At 44.1% G+C, this 20,857-nt stretch overlaps 1 protein-coding gene across 1 annotated transcript in view; it reads right to left on the reverse strand.

The window, feature by feature from the left end:
• Positions 1 to 20,857, reverse strand: part of LOC139409916 (matrix metalloproteinase-17-like) — a 98,741-nt gene that overhangs the window by 41,613 nt on the left and 36,271 nt on the right. The window contains exons 2-3 of the mRNA XM_071155329.1: positions 9,436 to 9,568; positions 5,046 to 5,181 (exon numbers count right to left, since the gene is read on the reverse strand). Coding sequence (XP_071011430.1) covers positions 5,046 to 5,181; positions 9,436 to 9,568 — 269 coding nt within the window. The remainder of the gene's footprint in view (positions 1 to 5,045; positions 5,182 to 9,435; positions 9,569 to 20,857) is intronic.

Here is a 20,857-nt window from a genome sequence, read left to right on the forward strand (position 1 = left end):
AAACCATTAAGGAACCTTGTTAAAGTATTTGACTCCTGACCTTACTCTCACTGGAGCTAGTAGACCCCGAGGCCAGTCAGTGACTGAGAGAGGAGAGAAGAACTGCCTGTGAGAGAACTTCACCTGTTTAAACAACACCTTTTGACTAAAGATGACTGAAGGGTACATGGATTTAATATATTTTCTGGGATGCTTTCATTTGCACCATGCAGCGAGGTCAGACTGGATATAAGTCAATAGATAATCAATGGGTGCTACTTTACAATGCAACCCCCCCCCCAGGTAAAGAAGCATAGAAAATATATACTTCCTCTCTGAGCTCTACAGCCCAAACCAACAAATGTGGGAAGGAAAACTACAGCTCTCCATCCAGTGAGCACAGGACTCTTGTACAGTGCAGATCAGTACTAGTGTGTATAAAAACACATTCTCCCTGGTCTCGGCAGACAGACAGTAGAGGAGAGCAGGAGCAAGCAGACAGGAGCAAGGCATATGATTGGCACTAAAACGCAGGCGAGAGAGCAAGAGAGAGAGTGTGTGTGTGTGAGTGAGTATGTGTGCGCGTGAGAGAGGATAAAGACATGTAGCTGTCAGCAACATTACCCTCCATCTCTCTCAGCTCTCTAATGCACACGTGCGCGTGCATACGCACGCACGCACTCACGCACGCACTCACGCACACGCACACGCACACACACACAGACACACACACACACACACACACACACACACACACACACACACACACACACACACACACACACACACACACACACACACACACACACACACACACACACACTGACACAAACCAGCTTACAGCAGCTCAGTATCCAATCTACCTCCTGCTCTTGCTGGTTAAGCTTCAGAGCATGCTTATATCACCATAAAGGCAGACCTACTCCCCTTCTCTTTACTAACCCTATGTCTGGGTTAAGGTACATATTGGACAGATGTTACGAGCTGCTGTCAACCCATTGTTAACCCATTGATGACCCCTTTCATGACACTATGACTCAACTCATTGGCTAATTAACTGTCCAATTGTCCATTACCACGCAATCTAGTTATGGTATCATCCTCCCCTCCCCATGAACCTGGCCTGCACACACATCCAACAGCACAGAAGTCCACATGCAGGTGTTCGTGCAATGTTTCACCCATTTTGAAAGTAACCCCACACATCCAACCCGCATCCTCCCTGCTATCCAATACACATTTCTCAAAATCATGTGCATCATCAGCCATGGACTAGACTGTATTACAGATGTAGGATCTTGAGCCAGTTTGCTGCAGCAGAAAAATAACCCTGCAGCAACAGGAAATGTGAATTATTATGTCGATTATAAATAATAGATTATTTTTGGAAATCAAGTCTGACATTTTAAAGTGTAAATTACAGACTTTAGAAGCCTTTTTAAACCTTGAATAAACTACAAGTTTGCATTTCTTGTAGTGCAGGAAAATTCTCAGTAACAAACAAGTGAACAAACTAAGATCCTACATTTGTATGCAAAGCAGGTATGTACATGTTCTATACCATCCTAGTACCGTACTCTCTACCATACCATGTCCACCCTACATCTCCATCCCCAGTCAGCTTCACATTGATAGACAGACTGATATTGTCTCGTGTGTTTAGTCTATTGTATAGGTACTGTAACAATAATGCTAGTACGAACTCGAACCCAGGCACAGAGATACACAGCAAGCAGAGGTAAGGGTAAATCCAGAACTTTTATTTAGAGTCTTAACAGAAACAAGGCAACCACACAAGAACACAGTAATAAAGCATGAGACCTAAGCAAAGATACAGGCCAACCAGGTGAACAGAGAAGGTAATTAAACACAGGTGAATCCAAAAAGTAATAATCAGGGTATCCTGGAAACTAGAAAACAGGTTAAGGATGCCCTCCAGCGGTAACCTAAGGAAACAATAATCAAATGACACAGAAACTGTGACAGGACCCCTCCCACAAGGAACGGCTCCTGACGATCCACCAGGGGTAGTTGAACGTCGAATGAGTCCGGGGTCCCGAATGAGTCCGGGGTCCAGAATGTCCCATGCCGGAACCCAGGATCGCTCCTCAGGACCGGAACCTTCCCAGTCCACGAGATACTGAGTCCCACGCCGGAACTGGCGACTGGAGAGGATGTGTCGCACAGTGTAGGCTTGCTGTCCCGCTATCATGTGTGGTGGAGGTGGAGGCCGAGTGTCCAGAACCAGAAGACTGAACACCACAGGCTTGAGTCTGGAGATGTGGAAGATGGGATAAACCCTCATGGACCGGGGAAGACGAAGGCGATAGGCCACTGGATTAATACGCCGTAGAACCTTGAATGGCCCAACATACCTGGGTGCCAACGTCCTTGATTCCACGTGCAGAGGCAGAATAGTAGACGCAGGAGAGGACTCGAACGGCTATGACGGTTGGCCTGACGTTGAAACCGAGTTGAAGACCTCAGGAACACTGACCGAGCCTTCTTCCAGGTCCGGCAGCAACGAGAGATGTTGAGAGGATGGAATCTCCACTTCAATCTCCTGATGTGGAAACAGAGGAGGCTGGTATCCGTACAAAACCTGGAATGGTGACAGGCCGTTGGAGGAACACTTGAGAGTGCTGTGTGCGTACTCCACCCAGGGAAGAGAAGGATATGCATGAACTAGAATGGGGTGCAGAAGAAAATTGACGTTTCAGGCCCTGGAACGCCCTCTCAGCAGCAGGGGTCCAGTTTACATGCCCAGCCGAGCCCTTTGTGAGCGCTGTCAATGGCACAGCCACCGAACTAAAGTCTCTCACAAATCTCCACCAAATTAGCAAAACCCCAAAAACGTTGGACTTGCTTGACTGTGCTGGGTCGCGGCCAGTTGACCACTGCTTCTACCTTCTGGGAGTCCGTCCGTACACAGCCCTGAGACACGATGTACCCCAGGAAGGAGATCTGAGGAACGTGAAACTCACACTTTTCGGCCTTCATGAATAAGTGATGAGAGCACTGAGGCACAAGTGGTGAGTGTCCTTGAAGAACATGGCAAACATGTTGGATGTGTTCAACCATGGACCTGGAGAAGATGAGGATGTCATCCAGGTACTCAAACACGAACTGTTGAAGGAAGTAGCGCAGCACATCAATAAACAGGGCATGAAAATGGCTGGAGCATTTGTAAGTCCAAATGGCATGACACGGTACTCATAATGTCCTTTTGGGGTGTTGAACGCTGTCTTCAACTTGTCTCCCTGTCTGATGCGCACCAGACTGTACGTGTTCTGTAAATCCAATTTAGAGAAAAACAGCTCCCCGGAGTCTCTCATAGGCTGACAACATAAGAGGAAGAGGGCAACGGTTCTTGATGGTAATGTTATTTAACAGTCTCTGGACCTGAGAGAGAATACAGCCCTCCTCTCGGAGGAGTGGTGACGAGCAGTAGGTGGATGGCACAATCGTAGGACCTGTGAGGAAGGATTTCACTGGCCCTTTGTTTGCTGAAGACTTGACACAGATCTCAGTAATCCCGAGGTACGCGGGAAAGATCAGGCTTGTCATTTCAGTCGGGGAAACATGAGAATCGGAAGACTCCAGACGAGCAGGGACGGAAAGATGTGGAGAGAGTTGCTGGCAGGTGGACTGGCATGAAGGATTCCATCCCATAACTCTTCCCGAGGGCCAGTCAATTTGAGGATTATGGATAGAAAGCCACGGATGTCCAAGAACCAGGGGAACCTCAGGAGAGTCACCAAATTTAACTGGATAAACTCCACATGATAATCCAGAACTCGTAGCTGAATAGGCATGGTGAGCTGCTTCACCTTCCCAGACCCTAGGGGTTGACCATCCAGCGCAGTGGCCGACAACGGAATGTCCAGCTTAGTGAGTGGCAGCCCCTGTTGGCGAGCTAATATGCGATCCAGAAAACAGCCGGTAGCCCCAGAGTCTATGAATGCAGGAATGTCCAACTGCCCATTGTCCCACCGCAGGTTGGCTGGAAGCAAGGTGCGTACCGTGTCGGAAGCTGGAGACTGTATCTGACTCGCCAGTATTCTCCCGTCTACTGATGAGTCATCCTGTTTCCAGTCAGCTCAGGACAGGAGGCACGGAAATCTCCAGACTGTCCACAGTAAAGACAACGTTGCTTGTTAATCCTGCGCCTTCTCTCCAGAGCGGAAAGTCTGGTGCATCCAACCACTCTCAGTGGTCAATGGTGTAATCAGCTACGCTCCGGCAGCCCTGCCAAAGCACAATGAGTCTTTGAGCAGTGTTCCTGCCACTGATGGGGTGATCAAAAACCCTCTTCATCTCCTGGGTGAAGCTTTGCCAATTAAAACAAATGTCTGATTGCTGCTCCCATATGGCGGTGGCCCAGGCCAGACCTAGTCCTGAGAGCAAGGAGATAACATATGCCACTCTGGAACGCTTGGTCGGAAACGTTAATGCCTGCAGCTCAAAGGCCAGCGAGCATTGGAGCAGGAACCCACGAAACCTCCCAGGATGCCCCTCATAGCTCTCCGGTGCCGGGAGATGAGTCTCCCGAAGGTAGGAAGATGCTGAGCTGGTAGGGAGTGGAGGATTAGAAACAGCCACAGTGCAGCAGCAGTTGCTCCCGCCTGTCCTGTCTGCAGAGCAGACACAAGAGTTCTTAAATCCTCTGACAATGTCTGCAGCCGCGCCTCATGGCGACCAATCACAGTTCCATGGTGTGTGAGAGCCGACCATAAATGGAGTTCGGAATGTTCCTCGGACGACTGAGGAATCTCTGATGGGTCCATTGTAGGCTTAGGTCTACTGTAGCAATAATGCTAGTACGAACTCAAACCCAGGCGCAGAAAAACACAGCAAGCAGAGGTAAGGGTAATCCAGACCTTTTACTTAGAGTCTTAACAGAAACAAGGCAACCAGGTGAACAGAGAAGGTAATTAAACACATGTGAATCTAAAAAGTAATAATCAGGGTATCCTGGAAACTAGAAAACAGGGTAAGGGTGCCCTCCAGCGGTAATCTAAGGAAACAACAATCAAATAACACAGAAACTGTGACAGGGACTATACCTCCAGGAGAGGTGTCTCTTGTTCCACTTGTTCTGGGCGACCAGAGCTCGTCTCCTGCGGCCCACCATCACCTCCGTCTCAGACAGGTCTGGGAGAGAACACCTCGGGGTCTTCATCAGGCCCAGGGTAGCTTGGTCTGATCAGGGGAACCGAAACAGATGTACACATTCATATAGAGTCATAAACTAGTGAGCATGTCCATCCATTACATTTCTTATATTGTTTTAGCAGAACGAAAACAACAAAGGCAAAGACAATGTGTTCAACACACACGCACACACTAGGGTTGGCAGAAATATCAGCCCACAGACAGAATTACGAGATTCTAGAGCAGTGGTCACCAACCTGTCGATCGTGATCGATCTCCAAGGAGATCTCGATCTCCAAGGAATTCCTAGTCGATCGCCAAACATTTGAATTTAAAACAACTGAATCGGGTTTTTGGCGGTAGGTGCACTCGATTCAGTTGCCCTGTGAACAGGTGAACAGTTTCCATTTTGAACCATTTCATGTGTCTGAAGGTACAAACTCTGCCTTCCCGGCGGGCCCAGAGAATAAATCAGGTGCACTATAGGCTTACCGCTGGCCAATCGAATGGCTCAGATGACTGTGTCTGCAGCAACGTAGCAGGCATAAAAGAAAGCTACAGCAAAGTTAATACTGTGAGATTTCAAAACGTTAAGAACCTTGACTAGAGAGAGACTGTCAACGAATACAGCAAAGAGATGTGAGTTCATGTTTAAGTTCTTACTCAGCACTGTCAACACTTTGTATTCAACACTTTTATGAGCCATAAAATGTGCGTTCTTCCTATTTCCACTCAGTGCTACAACAAGCACTGCAGCAGTAATGAATGAGTAGGACCGTGTGTCTACAGGCATGCGTTGGTGTTATTATTAGTGGCTTGGGTCTTTTTTAATATCGAGGAATATTTCAATATTTCATATTTCATTCATCTCTGTTAATAGAGTAACAACATGAATTTGTCCATGAGGCAGAAATAATCTAATCAAATCAAATTTCATTAGTCACATGTGTCAAACACAACAAAAACAAATGACAGTGAAATGCTTCCTTATGAGCCCCTAAGAGAAAAGTAACATGTAATTAAATAGCAGCAGTAAAAAATAACAATATATACAGGGGGGTGCTGGTACAGAGTTAATGTGCGGGGGATCACCGGTTAGTTGAGGTAGTATGTACATGTAGGTAGAGTTAATTAAAGTGACTATGCATAGATGACAACAGAGAGTGGCAGTGGTGTGGAGAGGGGGGGTAATGCAAATGGGTAGCCATTTGACTAGATGTTCATGAGTCTTATGGCTTGGGGGTAGAAGCTGTTTAGAAGCCTCTTGGACCTAGACTTGGCTCTCCGGAACTGCTTGCCGTGTGGTAGCAGAGAGAACCGACAATTTTTAGGACCTTCCTCTGAAGGAAGGGGTCCTGGATGGCAGGAAGCTTGGCCCCAGTGATGTACTGGGCTGTTCGCACTACCCTCTGTAGTGCCTTGCTGTCGGAGGCCGAGCAGGCAGTGCCTTGCTGTCGGAGGCCATACCAGGCAGTGACGCAACCAGTCAGGATGCTCTCGATGTGGCAGCTGTAGAACCTTTTGAAGATCTGAGGAACCCATGCCAATTTTTTTCAGTCTCCTGAGTGGGAATAGGTTTTGTCGTGTCCGTTTCAGGACTGTCATGGTGTGCTTGGACCATGTTAGTTTGTTGGTGATGTGGACACCAAGGAACTTGAAGCTCTCAACCTGCTCCACTGCAGCCCTGTCGATGAGAATAGGGGTGCGCTCGGTCCTCTTTTTCCTGTAGTCCACAATCATCTCCTTTGTCTTGATCACATTGAGGGAGAGGTTGTTGTCCTGACACCACACAGCCAGGTCTCTGACCTTCTCCCTATAGGCTGTCTCATTGTTGTCGGTGATCAGGCCTACCACTGTTGTGTCATCGGAAAATTTAATGCGGTGCGACTTGAGTTTCGTCATCATCTGGAAGACAGTGTTCCTTTTTGATCATTGTCAGTGGAGGAAAAGGAGAGCAGAGGGATGTTGAGAGGTGGACCCCCAGTCTGCTGCTCTCTCCTTCCTCTGAGACTGATCATCAGATGACCATCAGCCCAGTAAAATAAAAATGAAAAGCAAATTATTTAAATGTATGCTCACTCAGCTGTGCTTCACAAGTAATGCTACAAAGGATCTATTATCGGTGTGATCATATAGCCTACCTCAAATGTTTAAATATTATTTGAAAAAATCTCCAGAACTACAGTGCATTGGGAAATTCAAGTAAAGCCAACATGCGGTGATAATGTATTGGGCCTATAGCTTACTGCACAAACCTCATTGTTACAGTACTGTTTTTAATTGGTTAATGTTGCATAGGCTTACGCTTTTTTATTTTATTTATTTATTTATTTATTTTTACCCCCTTTTCTCCAGAATTTCGTGGTATCCAATTGTTAGCAGTTACTATCTTGTCTCATCGCTACAACTCCCGTACGGGCTCGGGAGAGACGAAGGTCAAAAGCCATGCGTCCTCCGAAACACAACCCAACCAAGCCGCACTGCTTCTTAACACAGCGCGCATCCAACCCGGAAGCCAGCCGCACCAATGTGTCGGAGGAAACACTGTGCACCTGGCAACCTGGTTAGCGTGCACTGCGCCTGGCCCGCCACAGGAGTCGCTAGTGCGCGATGAGACAAGGATATCCCTACCGACCAAACCCTCCCTAACCCAGACGACGCTAAGCCAATTGTGCGTTGACCCACGGACCTCCCGGTCGCAGACGGCTGCGACAGAGCCTGGGCGCGAACCCAGAGTCTCTGGTGGCACAGCTAGCACTGCGATGCAGTGCCCTAGACCACTGTCCCACCCGGGAGGCTGGCTTACGCTTTTTAAGCCATGTAAAAAAAAATCTGAGTGGCAGGTCTCGGCTTGCATTTTGACTCAAAGTGATTTTGACTCAGAAAAGGTTGGTGCCCACTGTCCTAGAGCTTTCCCTGTTAGCACTATTAACGTTTCCCTTTACTGTGACAATTGTGATTGAATCTGTACAATATTAGCAACATACCAAAACAAAATGAACTATGCAAGAGATTTTATTGTCGGCAGAACGCATCGGAGACACGCACTACACAGACTGGTGCGGCATAAACAATCATAGCTGCAGTAGGGCTTTATGCAAATAGACCATTGCCATATATGGATCTGTGCCATTTACTTTGAACTGGACTGTGTTTACAGCATGAGCGGTCGTGAATAGATGCCCTTGTTTTGAGATCAAAGCGAGAGCTGCATGTAGCCACTTGTGCACATTTTGTTTATATCCTTTACTAGTTAGTGAGTATCCCAGTTATAGATCATTTGTAGTCAGCAATTAGGCAGTGATTGCTTCCTACAAGAGCACAAAACCTATACATTTGTAGACACCTTTGAAAAACTGTTGTATTTTGAATCAGGCTTGAATAAGCTAAGTAGCAATAGGCAGAGGGTAGCATAATTTGTCTGATTCTCTGTAATAATGGTATGGGAATAATAATGCATTTTATTTTGTAAAGTAGTTTCTTGCATCAAACAACGCAACAACATTTTCAGTCACCTCCTTGTCTGAAGGACAAGTAGATAAACAGGTTAATGTCAAGCCCTGCATGTTTTTTTTCAAAGGATTCATGGAATGTAGGCCTACATTGAACACCACACATTGGCTGCTACTGTAGGCTGAATGAAGAATGAACAGCAATTTACGTAATAAAAAATGATGGGATGCATTTTCTCCATTGTTTTTGATGGTAGGACACACTGGTAGGCCTACATTATGATCAAATAGCCCCAATAGCCTACATGGCCACTGTTAAAACTGAAACTGAAAGCGAGTATAGCCTCAGTGTTCACAGTAAAAGTGCGCAGGAAGTTGAACAGAAATTTCACAATGTTCAGGTTTGGGCTCAGCAAACCTGCAATTTGCTCAGTGGAAAATTTTATTTGAGAGAACATTGGTTTGGTGATATCCGTCATACCGTTTCTGTACCATTCTGGGTTATACGGTATTTCTGAATGTGCACACAAGGGGCACTATTAAAAAAATGAATCTATTTAGGCAACAGTGATCTTGATCCCGGAGGGGATTGAATGTCACTGCTGTAACCAAGAAGCTTGATCTTGACACCTAGCCACTTATCTAGCAAGTTAGGAAACCAAATGCAGAGCTGGAGCTCTGAGCAGGATATAACTTATTTGACACATCTTAGATTTCTTATAGTTATACTTAACTTATAAGCAGTTGCATAGCACGCAGCCCCCCAAAAATACCCCCGTATATGGTATATCGCCCAAGCCTAGCACACACGCATACACACACACACGCGCACGCGCACACACACACACACCTAGCACCCCAGTCTCCTCCAGTCCTCCAAACTTCTGCATGGCTTTGATGGCTTTGGTCAGGGCCTCCTTGGTCTGGAGCTGTCCAGTCACTGGGTCAGGGGGCGGGAGGTACCCATACTTACTCAGCCAATCCTGGAAGAGACAACAGGAAGTGTTAAAAACCATTCCAATCATTCCTGTGAATGTGTGAATGTTTGAATGAATGTAGTTGTTGTTTGTTAGAAAGTGTTTATGTGTGTTGCAGGGTTTCTGTTGTGGTGCTGTCCACCCACGGTGCTCAGAATGACAGAAATCACATTTCAATTATGGTAATTCATCTTAACAGGACATTCTACTCCTGTAATGAAGCGGACAATAAAACATCATTTTCAAACATTTGCCAGAATGCAATTCGCTGGAAAACTGATGAGAGCAGTTTCACATTTGACCGAAATGAAAATCTCTGTTAGAAACTTAGAAAGAGGGGGAACAAAAGATGCTAACACTAGGATTGTTTGCTAATATGACTAGGATTATGCCTTTGGCTTCTGGACAACGAAGGAAAGTTGATATGAAAACCAAAAGCACAGGAGAGAAATGGCATACTAGGAAGTCTTTCATAGGTGGCACTTCGAATAGGCTAGGGAAGTCAATTTAAATAAATTTGCCAAAATAATATAATTACTCCGGCCTATACAGAAAAAAAACTAAAAAATACTTCACCAGAAAGCATGACTTAGCCACAGAGGAATCGAGGATCAATTTTTTTTTTAAGGCTATCGATTGTTTCAAATCACCAGCTTGTAGGCCTACTGTATGCCTATTTGGGAAGCCTGCAATTTGGACAGAACGCGTGGCAATAGGCCTAGCTGATTATTAAGTTGCGTCTGTTAGTTAAAAGCATTTCAAATAAGTGTGAAGATAGTGTCTTGAGTATAATTCAAAATTGAGTCAAAAGAAGGGGAGGGGTGTGTGGCGAAGACATAGGAAAGTCTCTCTCCAGAATGGCTCAGCTGTCTACCGCTAATTCTTGCACATTCACTGTTTCATTGTGTGAATGGTTTGCCCTTTGATTGTTTATTTTTGATCAACTCCCCATGACATATATCACAAGTAGTAAATATATGTAATGTGGAATTGAAATAAAGAGTAGCTCAAGTCAAGATATATAGAAAGGCTGAGTAGAGAGATTAATGCCATTTAAAGAACGTGAATCTATGATATTTTCTACTGTTTTTATTTTGTCTGCTTTATGTATTTTGACTTAGATGACAATGGAAGTTATAGGTCTACAGGCTGAGTTCCATGCACTCCTTTCTTTAATAGCCAATCGATCACAGTGTATCAATGTGTCCATACGGCGGAACCTGGTGCTCTCGCATTAGTTGAATTTGAACTTTACAATTTTTACAATTTTAATTCAGATTTTTATGATTAATCACGTGACAATGATTTTGAGAAACTAAAACATTATTATTGAAATCAAAATGTTCCACAAAAATGTGCATATGAAAATCATAACTGGCATGTAGACAGACTGGTAGTAATGTTAGGATAAATTGTAAGCTTCTCCAAACTTCCCCAAATTCACTCACTGCCTATGAAGTCTTTATAAAATAATTGCCTCCATGTTTCTATGGTCGGATTTGCCTATAAGCTACTTTGAAGCAAGGTAAGATATGTCTCATAATATGAAGTAAAACATTCAGGTTTCAAACAATTAAGTGGGGCTATGTTTTCAAAATGCATACTGCCTTCAGCTCACATTGTAAAGTGGTGGTGACGCATTGATAGCCTGTTGCCTGCACTTGAATGGTGAATGGGAGGCGTGCTTCAATTACCAGTTGAGAAATCAAAATAGTAGGCGTAGCTCTTTTTAATCGTGCACCAAAACAGGTTTTAACATGTGATTGCATTTAGAATTGGGATGGGCTTATACAAGCACATGTTTTACTCTAGCACATGGGTGTCAAACTCTGGCCCGTGGGCCAAATTTGGCCCGCGGGGTAATTATATTTGGCCCGCGAGACAATACCAAATTACTACTAGAGCTGGCCCGCCGGTATTATACAGCGCATTCACCACTAATACTACGAATCCCATAATGCTCTGCTGTTTTCGCGCGCCAATCAGGACAGGACCCAGAAACGCTCTCTCCTCTGTGACAGTAGTCATAGCAACATAGACGCTACAACTGTCAGCGAGCTAACCCTTCCCAAAAATGGCGAAAAGAAAGGCAGAAAACAGGAGCTTTCTGGACAAGTGGGAGGCAGAATATCTGTTTACATATGTAAAAGACAAACCTGTTTGTCTTGTTTGTGGAGTCAACGTGGCTGTAAGTAAGGAGTACAACATTAGACGACACTATGAAACGAAACACCATGACAAATACAAGGACCTGGACATGACTCAAAGGAGCCAGAAAGTAGAGGAGATGAAAAGAAGTTTGGTTTCACAACAGAATATGTTTAAAAAAGCCACATCACAAAGCGAGGCTGCTGTAAAGGCTAGTTATATAGTGGCAGCAGAGATCGCAAAATCAGCCCGGCCCTTTAATGAGGGAGAGTTCATGAAAAAGTATGATGAAGGTTTGTGACCTCGTATGCCCAGAGAAAAAACAAGCATTTTCAAACGTGAGCCTGAGCAGGAACACAGTAGCTGATCGCACATGTGATCTTGCCACCAATCTGTATGACCAGCTGATGGAAAAGGGAAAAGATTTTGTTGCGTTCTCCCTCGCTGTGGATGAGAGCTGCGACGCATCTGATACTGCTCAGCTGTCAGTCTTCATCCGTGGAGTGGACTCAAATCTGTGTGTTACGGAGGAGCTATTAGGATTCAAATCAATGCATGGCACAACCACAGGAAAGGAAATCTTTGAGGAGGTTTCCAAATGTGTAACTGAAATAAAGCTGCCGTGGGATAAACTCGTTGGATTAACGACAGATGGTGCGCCAGCGATGTGCGGTAAAAAGAGTGGACTGGTGGGCATGGTTCGGGAGAAGATGCGGGAAGAGAACTGTGCAGGTGAGCTAACTGTTTACCACTGCATCATACATCAGGAAGCACTGTGTGCCAAAGCCCTAAAGATGGAACATGTTATGACCACAGTAACACAGGTAGTTAACTTTATAAGAGCCAAAGGTCTAAATCACCGCCAGTTTAAATCTTTTCTGGAGGAGTGTGGTTCGGAAAACGCAGACGTGCCGTATCACACAGAGGTGAGATGGCTAAGCAGAGGAAAAGTACTGAACAGATGTTTCGAGCTGCGTGAGGAAATATGTCAATTCCTGGAAACCAAAGGGAAGGATACAGCAGAGCTCCGGGAGCAAAAGTTCCTGTGTGAGCTGGCCTTTCTCTGTGACATCTCGAGCCATCTCGATGCGCTGAACCTGCAGCTTCAGGCGCATCATCACAGACATGTACGCTGCAGTGAGGGCCTTCAAAACTAAACTGTGCCTGTGGGAGAATCAGATGCTGCAAGGAAACCCTTGCCATTTTCCCTGCTGCCAATCCATAAAAGCGCAGATCTCTACCGCCGTGTTCCCATGCGCACAGTTTGCTGAAAAACTCAGTGTTCTCGCCGCTGAGTTTAGCCGGCGATTTGCCGACTTCGATGCCCAGAAATGCAAGTTTGAACTGCTTAGTAATCCCTTTGCAGTTGATGTGGAAAATGCACCAACCAACATCCAAATGGAGCTGATTGAACTCCAGTGCAACGACACGCTGAAGTCAAAGTATGATGCTGTGGGCGCCGCACAGTTTCCACGGTTCATCCCTGACACAATGCCTCAGCTCCGCACCCAAGCTGCTCAGATGCTCTCCATGTTCGGCAGCACTTATCTATGCGAGCAACTTTTCTCCTCGATGAAGATGACCAAAACAACTCACAGGAGACGTCTGACTGATGAACATCTTCGCTCGATACTGAGGATTTCTTCAGCTCAGAGCTTGAGCCCAGACATTGATGAACTAGCATCCAAGAAGAGATGCCAGGTATCTGGCTTGGGCACATCAGATTAGACCAGTGTGCAATAATTAACGTTTTCTTTATGCACTTTTTCTTGCTACAAGGCATGGGCTTGAATGGTTGATTGATTTATTATCATTTTATTTGTAAAATTATTAGCCAGTGGAAAAAGTGTATTTTGGTATTTAAATCAGAAGGCTGCAAATAGAAAAGAGGCATACAATTTTTATTTAAATTTTATTTATTTAATAAATGAATGCCATTGATGTGTTTTTTCATTTGAAATTCGATTTTGCATGTCTCCACTATTAAATTATATATTGTATGGTAATAAGCGATGCTTGTTCCATATTCAATGTTAAAGCAAAACTTGTTTGGGTCCATATTAAAAGGTTAATTTGTTCAATGTTGGCCCGTGACTTTGTTCAGGTTTTACATTTTGGCCCACTGGGTATTTGAGTTTGACACCCCTGCTCTAGCATCAAACAGCTGAGGAGTTGCAGGAGAAATCCCACTCAACATAGGTTCTATCTGCTGTGCACGTGATAGTTTTGTTGGATAAATAAGATAGGCTACATGATGACTAACAAAAATACACATAGGCCAATTTAATTCCACTAATTAACCTATAGACCGATAAGCATGACGATCAAATGTATTTAAATAAATAGATAAAAATAAATAAAAAGCATTATTTTGCAATGGGATTTCTTTCCCATTTATTTATAGTCTTTTATTTATTGCCAGCTAACCCTGGTGTGTACGTGTATGTGTGGAAAAGGTGGCTATGAACAGATAACCAAAGTATAAACGTATCTGCGGCCCACAATGAGTGTGTGTGTTTGTGCGTCCCTGTGTTTGAGCTTGCATATGTGTGTGCGTGTGTTTCCAGTAAATGCACACTACTCGCACCTAACACTGATGACTAGAGAGATAAATCTCCAGAGAGTTAATCATGTCTGGCTCTAATGAGAGTTCTGACCTCCTCTCTTAAACAGTCAGATCCACTCAAGCATTTTCTCCTTCATCTCTGAGCATGCAGTCAGAGCTGGTTTGGGTTTAAATGGGTTTTTGATCAGCGTTGAGTGATAAATTACTTGGATCGATAGCCAGGAACCCCCCCCTTCTATTGACAACACTCCACATATTCCATTAGTCAAATTGCTTTGTGCTGACACCACAATTCTACCGATGATGTGTGCCTCCCCGTCCATGGAATTATTAGAGTTCAGTGCTCCAAACTGCAAAAACTTTCTGGCTAAGTTTTAGGGACTCTAACTTGCACTAGAAACACATCAAGTTACGTTTTTTTTATCAAAATGTACAACTCCTCCTACCTTGTAAAAAAACTAAATGAATCAGATTCAAACCAACTACCCCGAATGAACAAAACTATAAAGTGAGTCGCCTGGACTACACTAATCAGTGTGAGTGTTTGTGTGTGTCTGTGTGTGTCTGTGCGTAAGTGTATGTTTGACATCTCAAATCCTGGAGTGTGAAAGAGAAAAGTGACACTTCTGAAAGCATTGATTCTGCGAAGGAGGCAGCTGTAAGCAGTGTGTTTGCACCTTAACAGTTCTGTCAAACCAAACCAAAGCACTCTGACTTCCTGCTTGCTTAACTCAGCAGCTAGCTGAAAACTCATCACTCTTACCACATGTGGACATTCACACACAGCCACTGGCCCAGAGATTCTGTTTACTGTCTGATTTATGGAAGCCAATCTAACACATCTGATAGCTGCAAAAGCTACTAGAGAAAGAACTGAAATGGGGAAATTTGACATCTATAGCAGCTGATTTAGAAAAATGAAGACATCAGCATTTCAGTCGTCTACTGACTGGAGAGTGGAGAGAATGGAAGATTGTGGGCCGAGGGGTTTTGTTATGATTCGGGGCGGTTCTGCTGAGCTGGTAGGTCCTGTGTCGCCCAATAGTCCAACTGCCACCACACTCCCCAGTTTTTTAATGGATTGGATTCAGTAGAATAACGCATTCGGTGAACTATGAGTGCCTGTTATATAAGTCTGTTCATACTGTACACTGGCTTGGGCATTCATCATTCTGCCTCTAAGAGACTCCTAATACCCAGAGAGAGAGATGGTGAGAGAGAGATGGAGAGAGGACAGTGCTCAGTACTGAGAGAACAGACCCTAAAGGAGGACAACACGTCATCAGAGAGAAAACAGAGTGAGGGATTAAGTAAGGAAAGAGGTAATAAGAGAAAGGGAAAGTCAGAGTGAGGGGGCGAGAGAAAAAGGAAAGTGAAAGCATAGTGAGAGAGACAGATGCAACAATGTGTATTTATTAAGGATCCCCAAGGCAGCAGCTACTCTTGCTGAGGTCCAGCAACATTAAGGCAGTTACAGTTGAAGTTGGAAGTTTACATGCACCTTAGCCAAATACATTTAAACTCAGTTTTTCACAAATCCTTACATTTAACCTGTCACGACTTCCGCTGAAGTCGGTCCCTCTCCTTGTTCGTTCGGCGGTCGACGTCACCGGCCTTCTAGCCATCGCGATCCACTTTTCATTTTCCATTTGTTTTGTCTTACACACATGGTTTCAATTCCCCAATTACATTTTTATTTATTTAACCCTCTGTTTTCCCCATGGTTTTTGTGCGTGATTGTTTTATGTATATGTTATTGGAATATTTGAGTAAAGTTACTCTTGTTACTCATCTCTGCTGTCCTGCGCCTGACTCCTCTGCACCAGCTACATCCAGACCATTACATAATCATAGTAAAAATGTACTGTCATAGTTCAGTTAGGATCACCACTTTATTTTAAGAATGTGAAATGTCAGAATAATAGTAGAGAGAATGATTTATTTCAGCTTTTATTTCTTTCATCACATTCCCAGTGGGTCAAAAGTGTACATACACTCAATTAGTATTTGGAAGCATTGCCTTTAAATTGTTAAACTTGGGTCAAACGTTTCGGGTAGCCTTCCACAAGCTTCCCACAATAGATTGGGTGAATTTTGGCCCATTCCTCCCGACACAGCTGGTGTAATTGAGTCAGGTTTGTAGGCCTCCTTTCACGCAGACGCTTTTTCAGTTCTGCCCACAAATATTCTGTAGGATTGCGGTCAGGGATTTGTGATGGCCACTCCAATATCTTGACTTTGTTGTCCTTAAGCCATTTTGCCACAACTTTGGAAGTTTGCTTGGGGTCATTGTCCATTTGGAAGACCCATTTGCAACCAAGCTTTAACTTCCTGACTGATGTCTTGAGATGTTGCTTCAATATATCCACATAATTTTCCGTCCTCATGATGCCATCTATTTTGTGAAGTGCACCAGTCCCTCCAGCAGCAAAGCACCCCCACAACATGATGCTGCCACCCCCATGCTTCACGGTTGAGATGGTGTTCTTCGGCTTGCAAGCCTCCCCCTTTTTCCTCCAAACATAACGATGGTCATTATGGCAAAACAGTTCTATTTTTGTTTCATCAGACCAGATGACATTTCTCCAAAAAGTACGATCTTTGACCCCATGTGCAGTTGCAAACCATAGTCTGGCTTTTTTATGGCAGGTTTGGAGCACTGGCTTCTTCCTTGCTGAGCGGCATTTCAAGTTATGTCGATATAGGACTCGTTTTACTATGGATATTGATCATTTTGTACCTGTTTCCTTCAGCATCTTCACAAGGTCATTTGATGTTGTTCTGGGATTGATTTGACCTTTCGCATCTCTAGGAGACAGAATGCGTCTTCCTGAAAGGTATGACGGCTGCGTGGTCCCATGGTGTTTATACTTGCGTACTATTGTTTGTACAGATGAACGTGGTACCTTCAGTCATTTGGAAATTGCTCCCAAGGATGAACCAGACTTGTGGAGGTCTACAATTGTTTTTCTGAGGTCTGAGGTTTCTTTTGATTTTCCTATGATGTCAAGCAAAGAGGTACTGAGTTTGAAGGTAGGCCTTGAAATACATCCACAGGTACACCTTCTATTGACTCAAATTATGTCCATTAGCCTATCAGAAGCTTCAAAAGCCATGACATAATTTTCTGGAATTTTCCAAGCTGTTTAAAGGCACAGTCACAACATTAAGTGTGTTCCCTCAGGTCATTGCTCTACTATCACATATCTACAATACAATATCCATGTGTACATGTGTGTAGACTGTGTGTCTTATCAGGTGTACATGTCTCTGTGCCTATGTTAGTGATGCTTCACAGTCCCCGCTGTTCCATAAGGTGTATTTGTATCTGTTTTTTAAAATCTGATTCTAATGCTTTTATCAGTTACCTGATGTAGAATAGAGTTCCATGGAGTCATGGCTCTATGTAGTACTGTGCACCTCCCATAGTCTGTTCTTGACTATGGGTGGCATGTCTTGTGGGGTATGCATGGGTGTCCGAGCTGTGTGCTAGTAGTTTAAACAGACACCTTGGTGCATTCACCCATTTCAACACAAGAAGTGATGAAGTCAATCTCTCTTCCACTTTGAGCCATGAAAGGTTTACATGCATATTAGTAATGTTAGCTCTCGGGTACATTTAAGGGCCAGCCGTGCTAACCTGTTCTGAGCCAATTGTAATTTTCCAAAGTTCCTCTTTGTGGCACCTGACCACACAACTGAACAGTAGTCCAGGTGCGAGAAAACTAGAGCTTGTAGGACCTGCCTTCTTGATAGTGCTGTTAAGAAGGTAGAGCAGAGCTTTATTATGGACAGACTTCTCTCCATTTTAGCTACTGTTGCATCAATATGTTTTGACCATGACAGTTTACAATCCAGGGTTACTCAAGCAGTTTAGTCACCTCAACTTGCTCAATTTCTACATAATTATTTACAAGATTATGTTGAGGTTTATGGTTTAGTGAATGATTTGTCCTAAATACAATGCTTTAGGTTTTTGAAATATTTATTCCTTGCCACCCATTCTGAAACTAACTGCAGCTCTTTGTTAAGTGTTTCAGTGATTTCACTCGCTGTAGTAGCTTACGTGTATAGTGTTGAGTCACCTGCATACATAGACACACTTATTTTACTCAAAGCCAATGGCATGTCACTGCCCTGGGGACTTCCTGATTCTACCTGGATGATGTTGGAGCGGCTTCCATGAAATAACACCCTCTGTGTTCTGTTAGACAGGTAACTCTTTATCCACAATATAGCAGGGGGTGTAAAGCCATAACACATACGTTTTTCCATCGGCAGACTATGATCAATAATGTCAAAAGCAGCACTGAAGTCTAACAAAACAGCTCCTTTTTATCATCAATTTCTCTCAGTCATTTGTGTAAGTGCTGTGCTTGTTGAATGACCTTCCCTATAAGCGTGCTGAAAGTCTGTTGTCAATTTGTTTACAGTAAAATAGCATTGTATCAGATCAAACACAATTTTTTCCCCCAAAAGTTAACTAAGGGTTGGTACCAGGCTGATTGGTCGGCTATTTGAGCCAATAAAGGGGGCTTTACTATTCTTGGGTAGCGGAATTACTTTTGCTTCACTCCAGGGCAGAAGGCACACACTTTCTAGAAGGCTTAGATAGACAACAATAATTTTTTCACCTCTTCCACACTCACTTTACAGAATTCAAAATATTTATTTCATAATGAGATCAGTTATACTTGGATGTGTAGTGTTAGTGGCATGTCATGCCTAAGTTTGCTAATCTTCCCAAATAAAGAAAATCATTAAAGTCATTGGCAATATCAGTGGGCTTTGTGATGAATGAGCCATCTTATTCAATAATGATGGAGCTGAGTTTGCCTTTTTGCACAAAATTTCATTTAAGGTGCTCCAAAGATTATTACTATAATTCTTTACACCATTTATCTTTGTTTCATAGTAAAGTTTCTTATTCTTTTCATTCATTTTAGTCACATGATTTGTCAATTTGCAGTACGTTTGCCAATCAGATGTGCAGTCAGTACGTTTGCCATTCCTTTTGCCTCATCCCTCTCAACCATACAATTGTTCAATTCCTCATCAATCCACAGGGATTTATCAATTTTTACAGTCATCATCTTAATGGGTGCATGCTTATTAGTAACTGCAATAAGCAATTTCATAAATGTGTCAAGTTTAGCCTCTGGTTGCTCCACAGACCAACAAATATTTTTTACATCAGCAACATAGGAATCACCACAAAACTTATTGTGTGACCTCTTACACACTATTAGGCCCAGCCTTCGGAACTTTGGTTTTCCTAGATATGGCTACAATATTGTGATTACTATATCCAATAGCTTTAAATATTGCTTTAAAGCAAATTTCTGCAGAACTAGTAAAGATGTGATCAATACATTAGGACTCTATAATCCAAGATGGCGTAGCAGTCAGAAGTCTTTGTCTTGTCTCGTCCCATGTGTATATCTTTTTCTTCTCTGCGTTCTTTTTAATATGTTTCCTAAACCTCAACTTCAAAATACTCTCCTGCAACCCGCCTCACCCAATGTGGTGTAGATCTGTTTTCTCCCCTAAAGTATTTCCATTTACCTCCGAACTGGAATACCTCAACTGAAGCTAGCTAGCTAACTAGCTACCAGCTATCAGTCAGCTAACCACTGCTAGCAGTCATCAGCTAACCTTTAGCTCGGAAAGCTCTCGCCAGTTCGTACAACGCGTTTCAAACCAGAGCAAACCGGACCTATTTTTCTCTCCATATCCCCAAATTCCTACCACAAACTCTGAACCTTTTCATCTGGATCATCCCAGCTAGCTAACCGCAACCCGGGTTAACAACTCCTAGCTAACGTTTCCGTCCTGGAGCTAGCACCAACTAGCCTGGGGCTAGCCCATGCTAGACCCATCTCCCGGCTCACTCCTGGGCTACAATATCTGGACCCCTTCTACTGCCGGTACGAGGCACGGAACCCCACCGATCCTCTACGACTGGAATACCGACATAATCTGCCCGAGGATTCCAACAGGCCCCTCAGGTTCGATGCCCGCTGAAGGCCCACTCTGCTAACCTGCTAGGCCAGCTACTTAGAGCTACTTGGAACCCTACTAACTCCACGACTGGTCTATCGACGTCACCGCACGAAGAGGCAAAAAAATACTTACCTCCCTTCGCGACGTCCCCCATAGGCTAACTTGCTAGCCCCGGTCTGCTAACTGCTGGCTTGCCTGCCCTGGTCTGCTAACTGCTAGCTTGCCTGCCCCGATCTGCTAACTGCTAGCTTGCCTGCCTCGGTCTGCTAACTGCTAGCCCCTACTAACTGCTTGCTTGCTAACCCGGTCTGCTAACTGCTAGCTCGTTTAGCCCTGGCCAAACAACTGTTAGCGTGTTAGCATCGGCCTGCTAACTGTCTGAATTGCCGTGTCCCCAGTCAGCCCAACCACTCACTGGACCCATATGTTCACTTGGCTACGCATGCCTCTCTCTAATATCAATATGCCTCGTCCATTACTGTCCTGGTTAGTGTCTTATTTCACTGTAGAGCCTCTAGCCCTGCTAAATATGCCTTAACCAACCATGTTGTTCCACCTCCTACAAATGCGATGACATC

The sequence above is a fragment of the Oncorhynchus clarkii genome, chromosome 5, assembly GCF_045791955.1.
Source record: "Oncorhynchus clarkii lewisi isolate Uvic-CL-2024 chromosome 5, UVic_Ocla_1.0, whole genome shotgun sequence".
NCBI classification, from domain to species: Eukaryota; Metazoa; Chordata; class Actinopteri; order Salmoniformes; family Salmonidae; genus Oncorhynchus; species Oncorhynchus clarkii.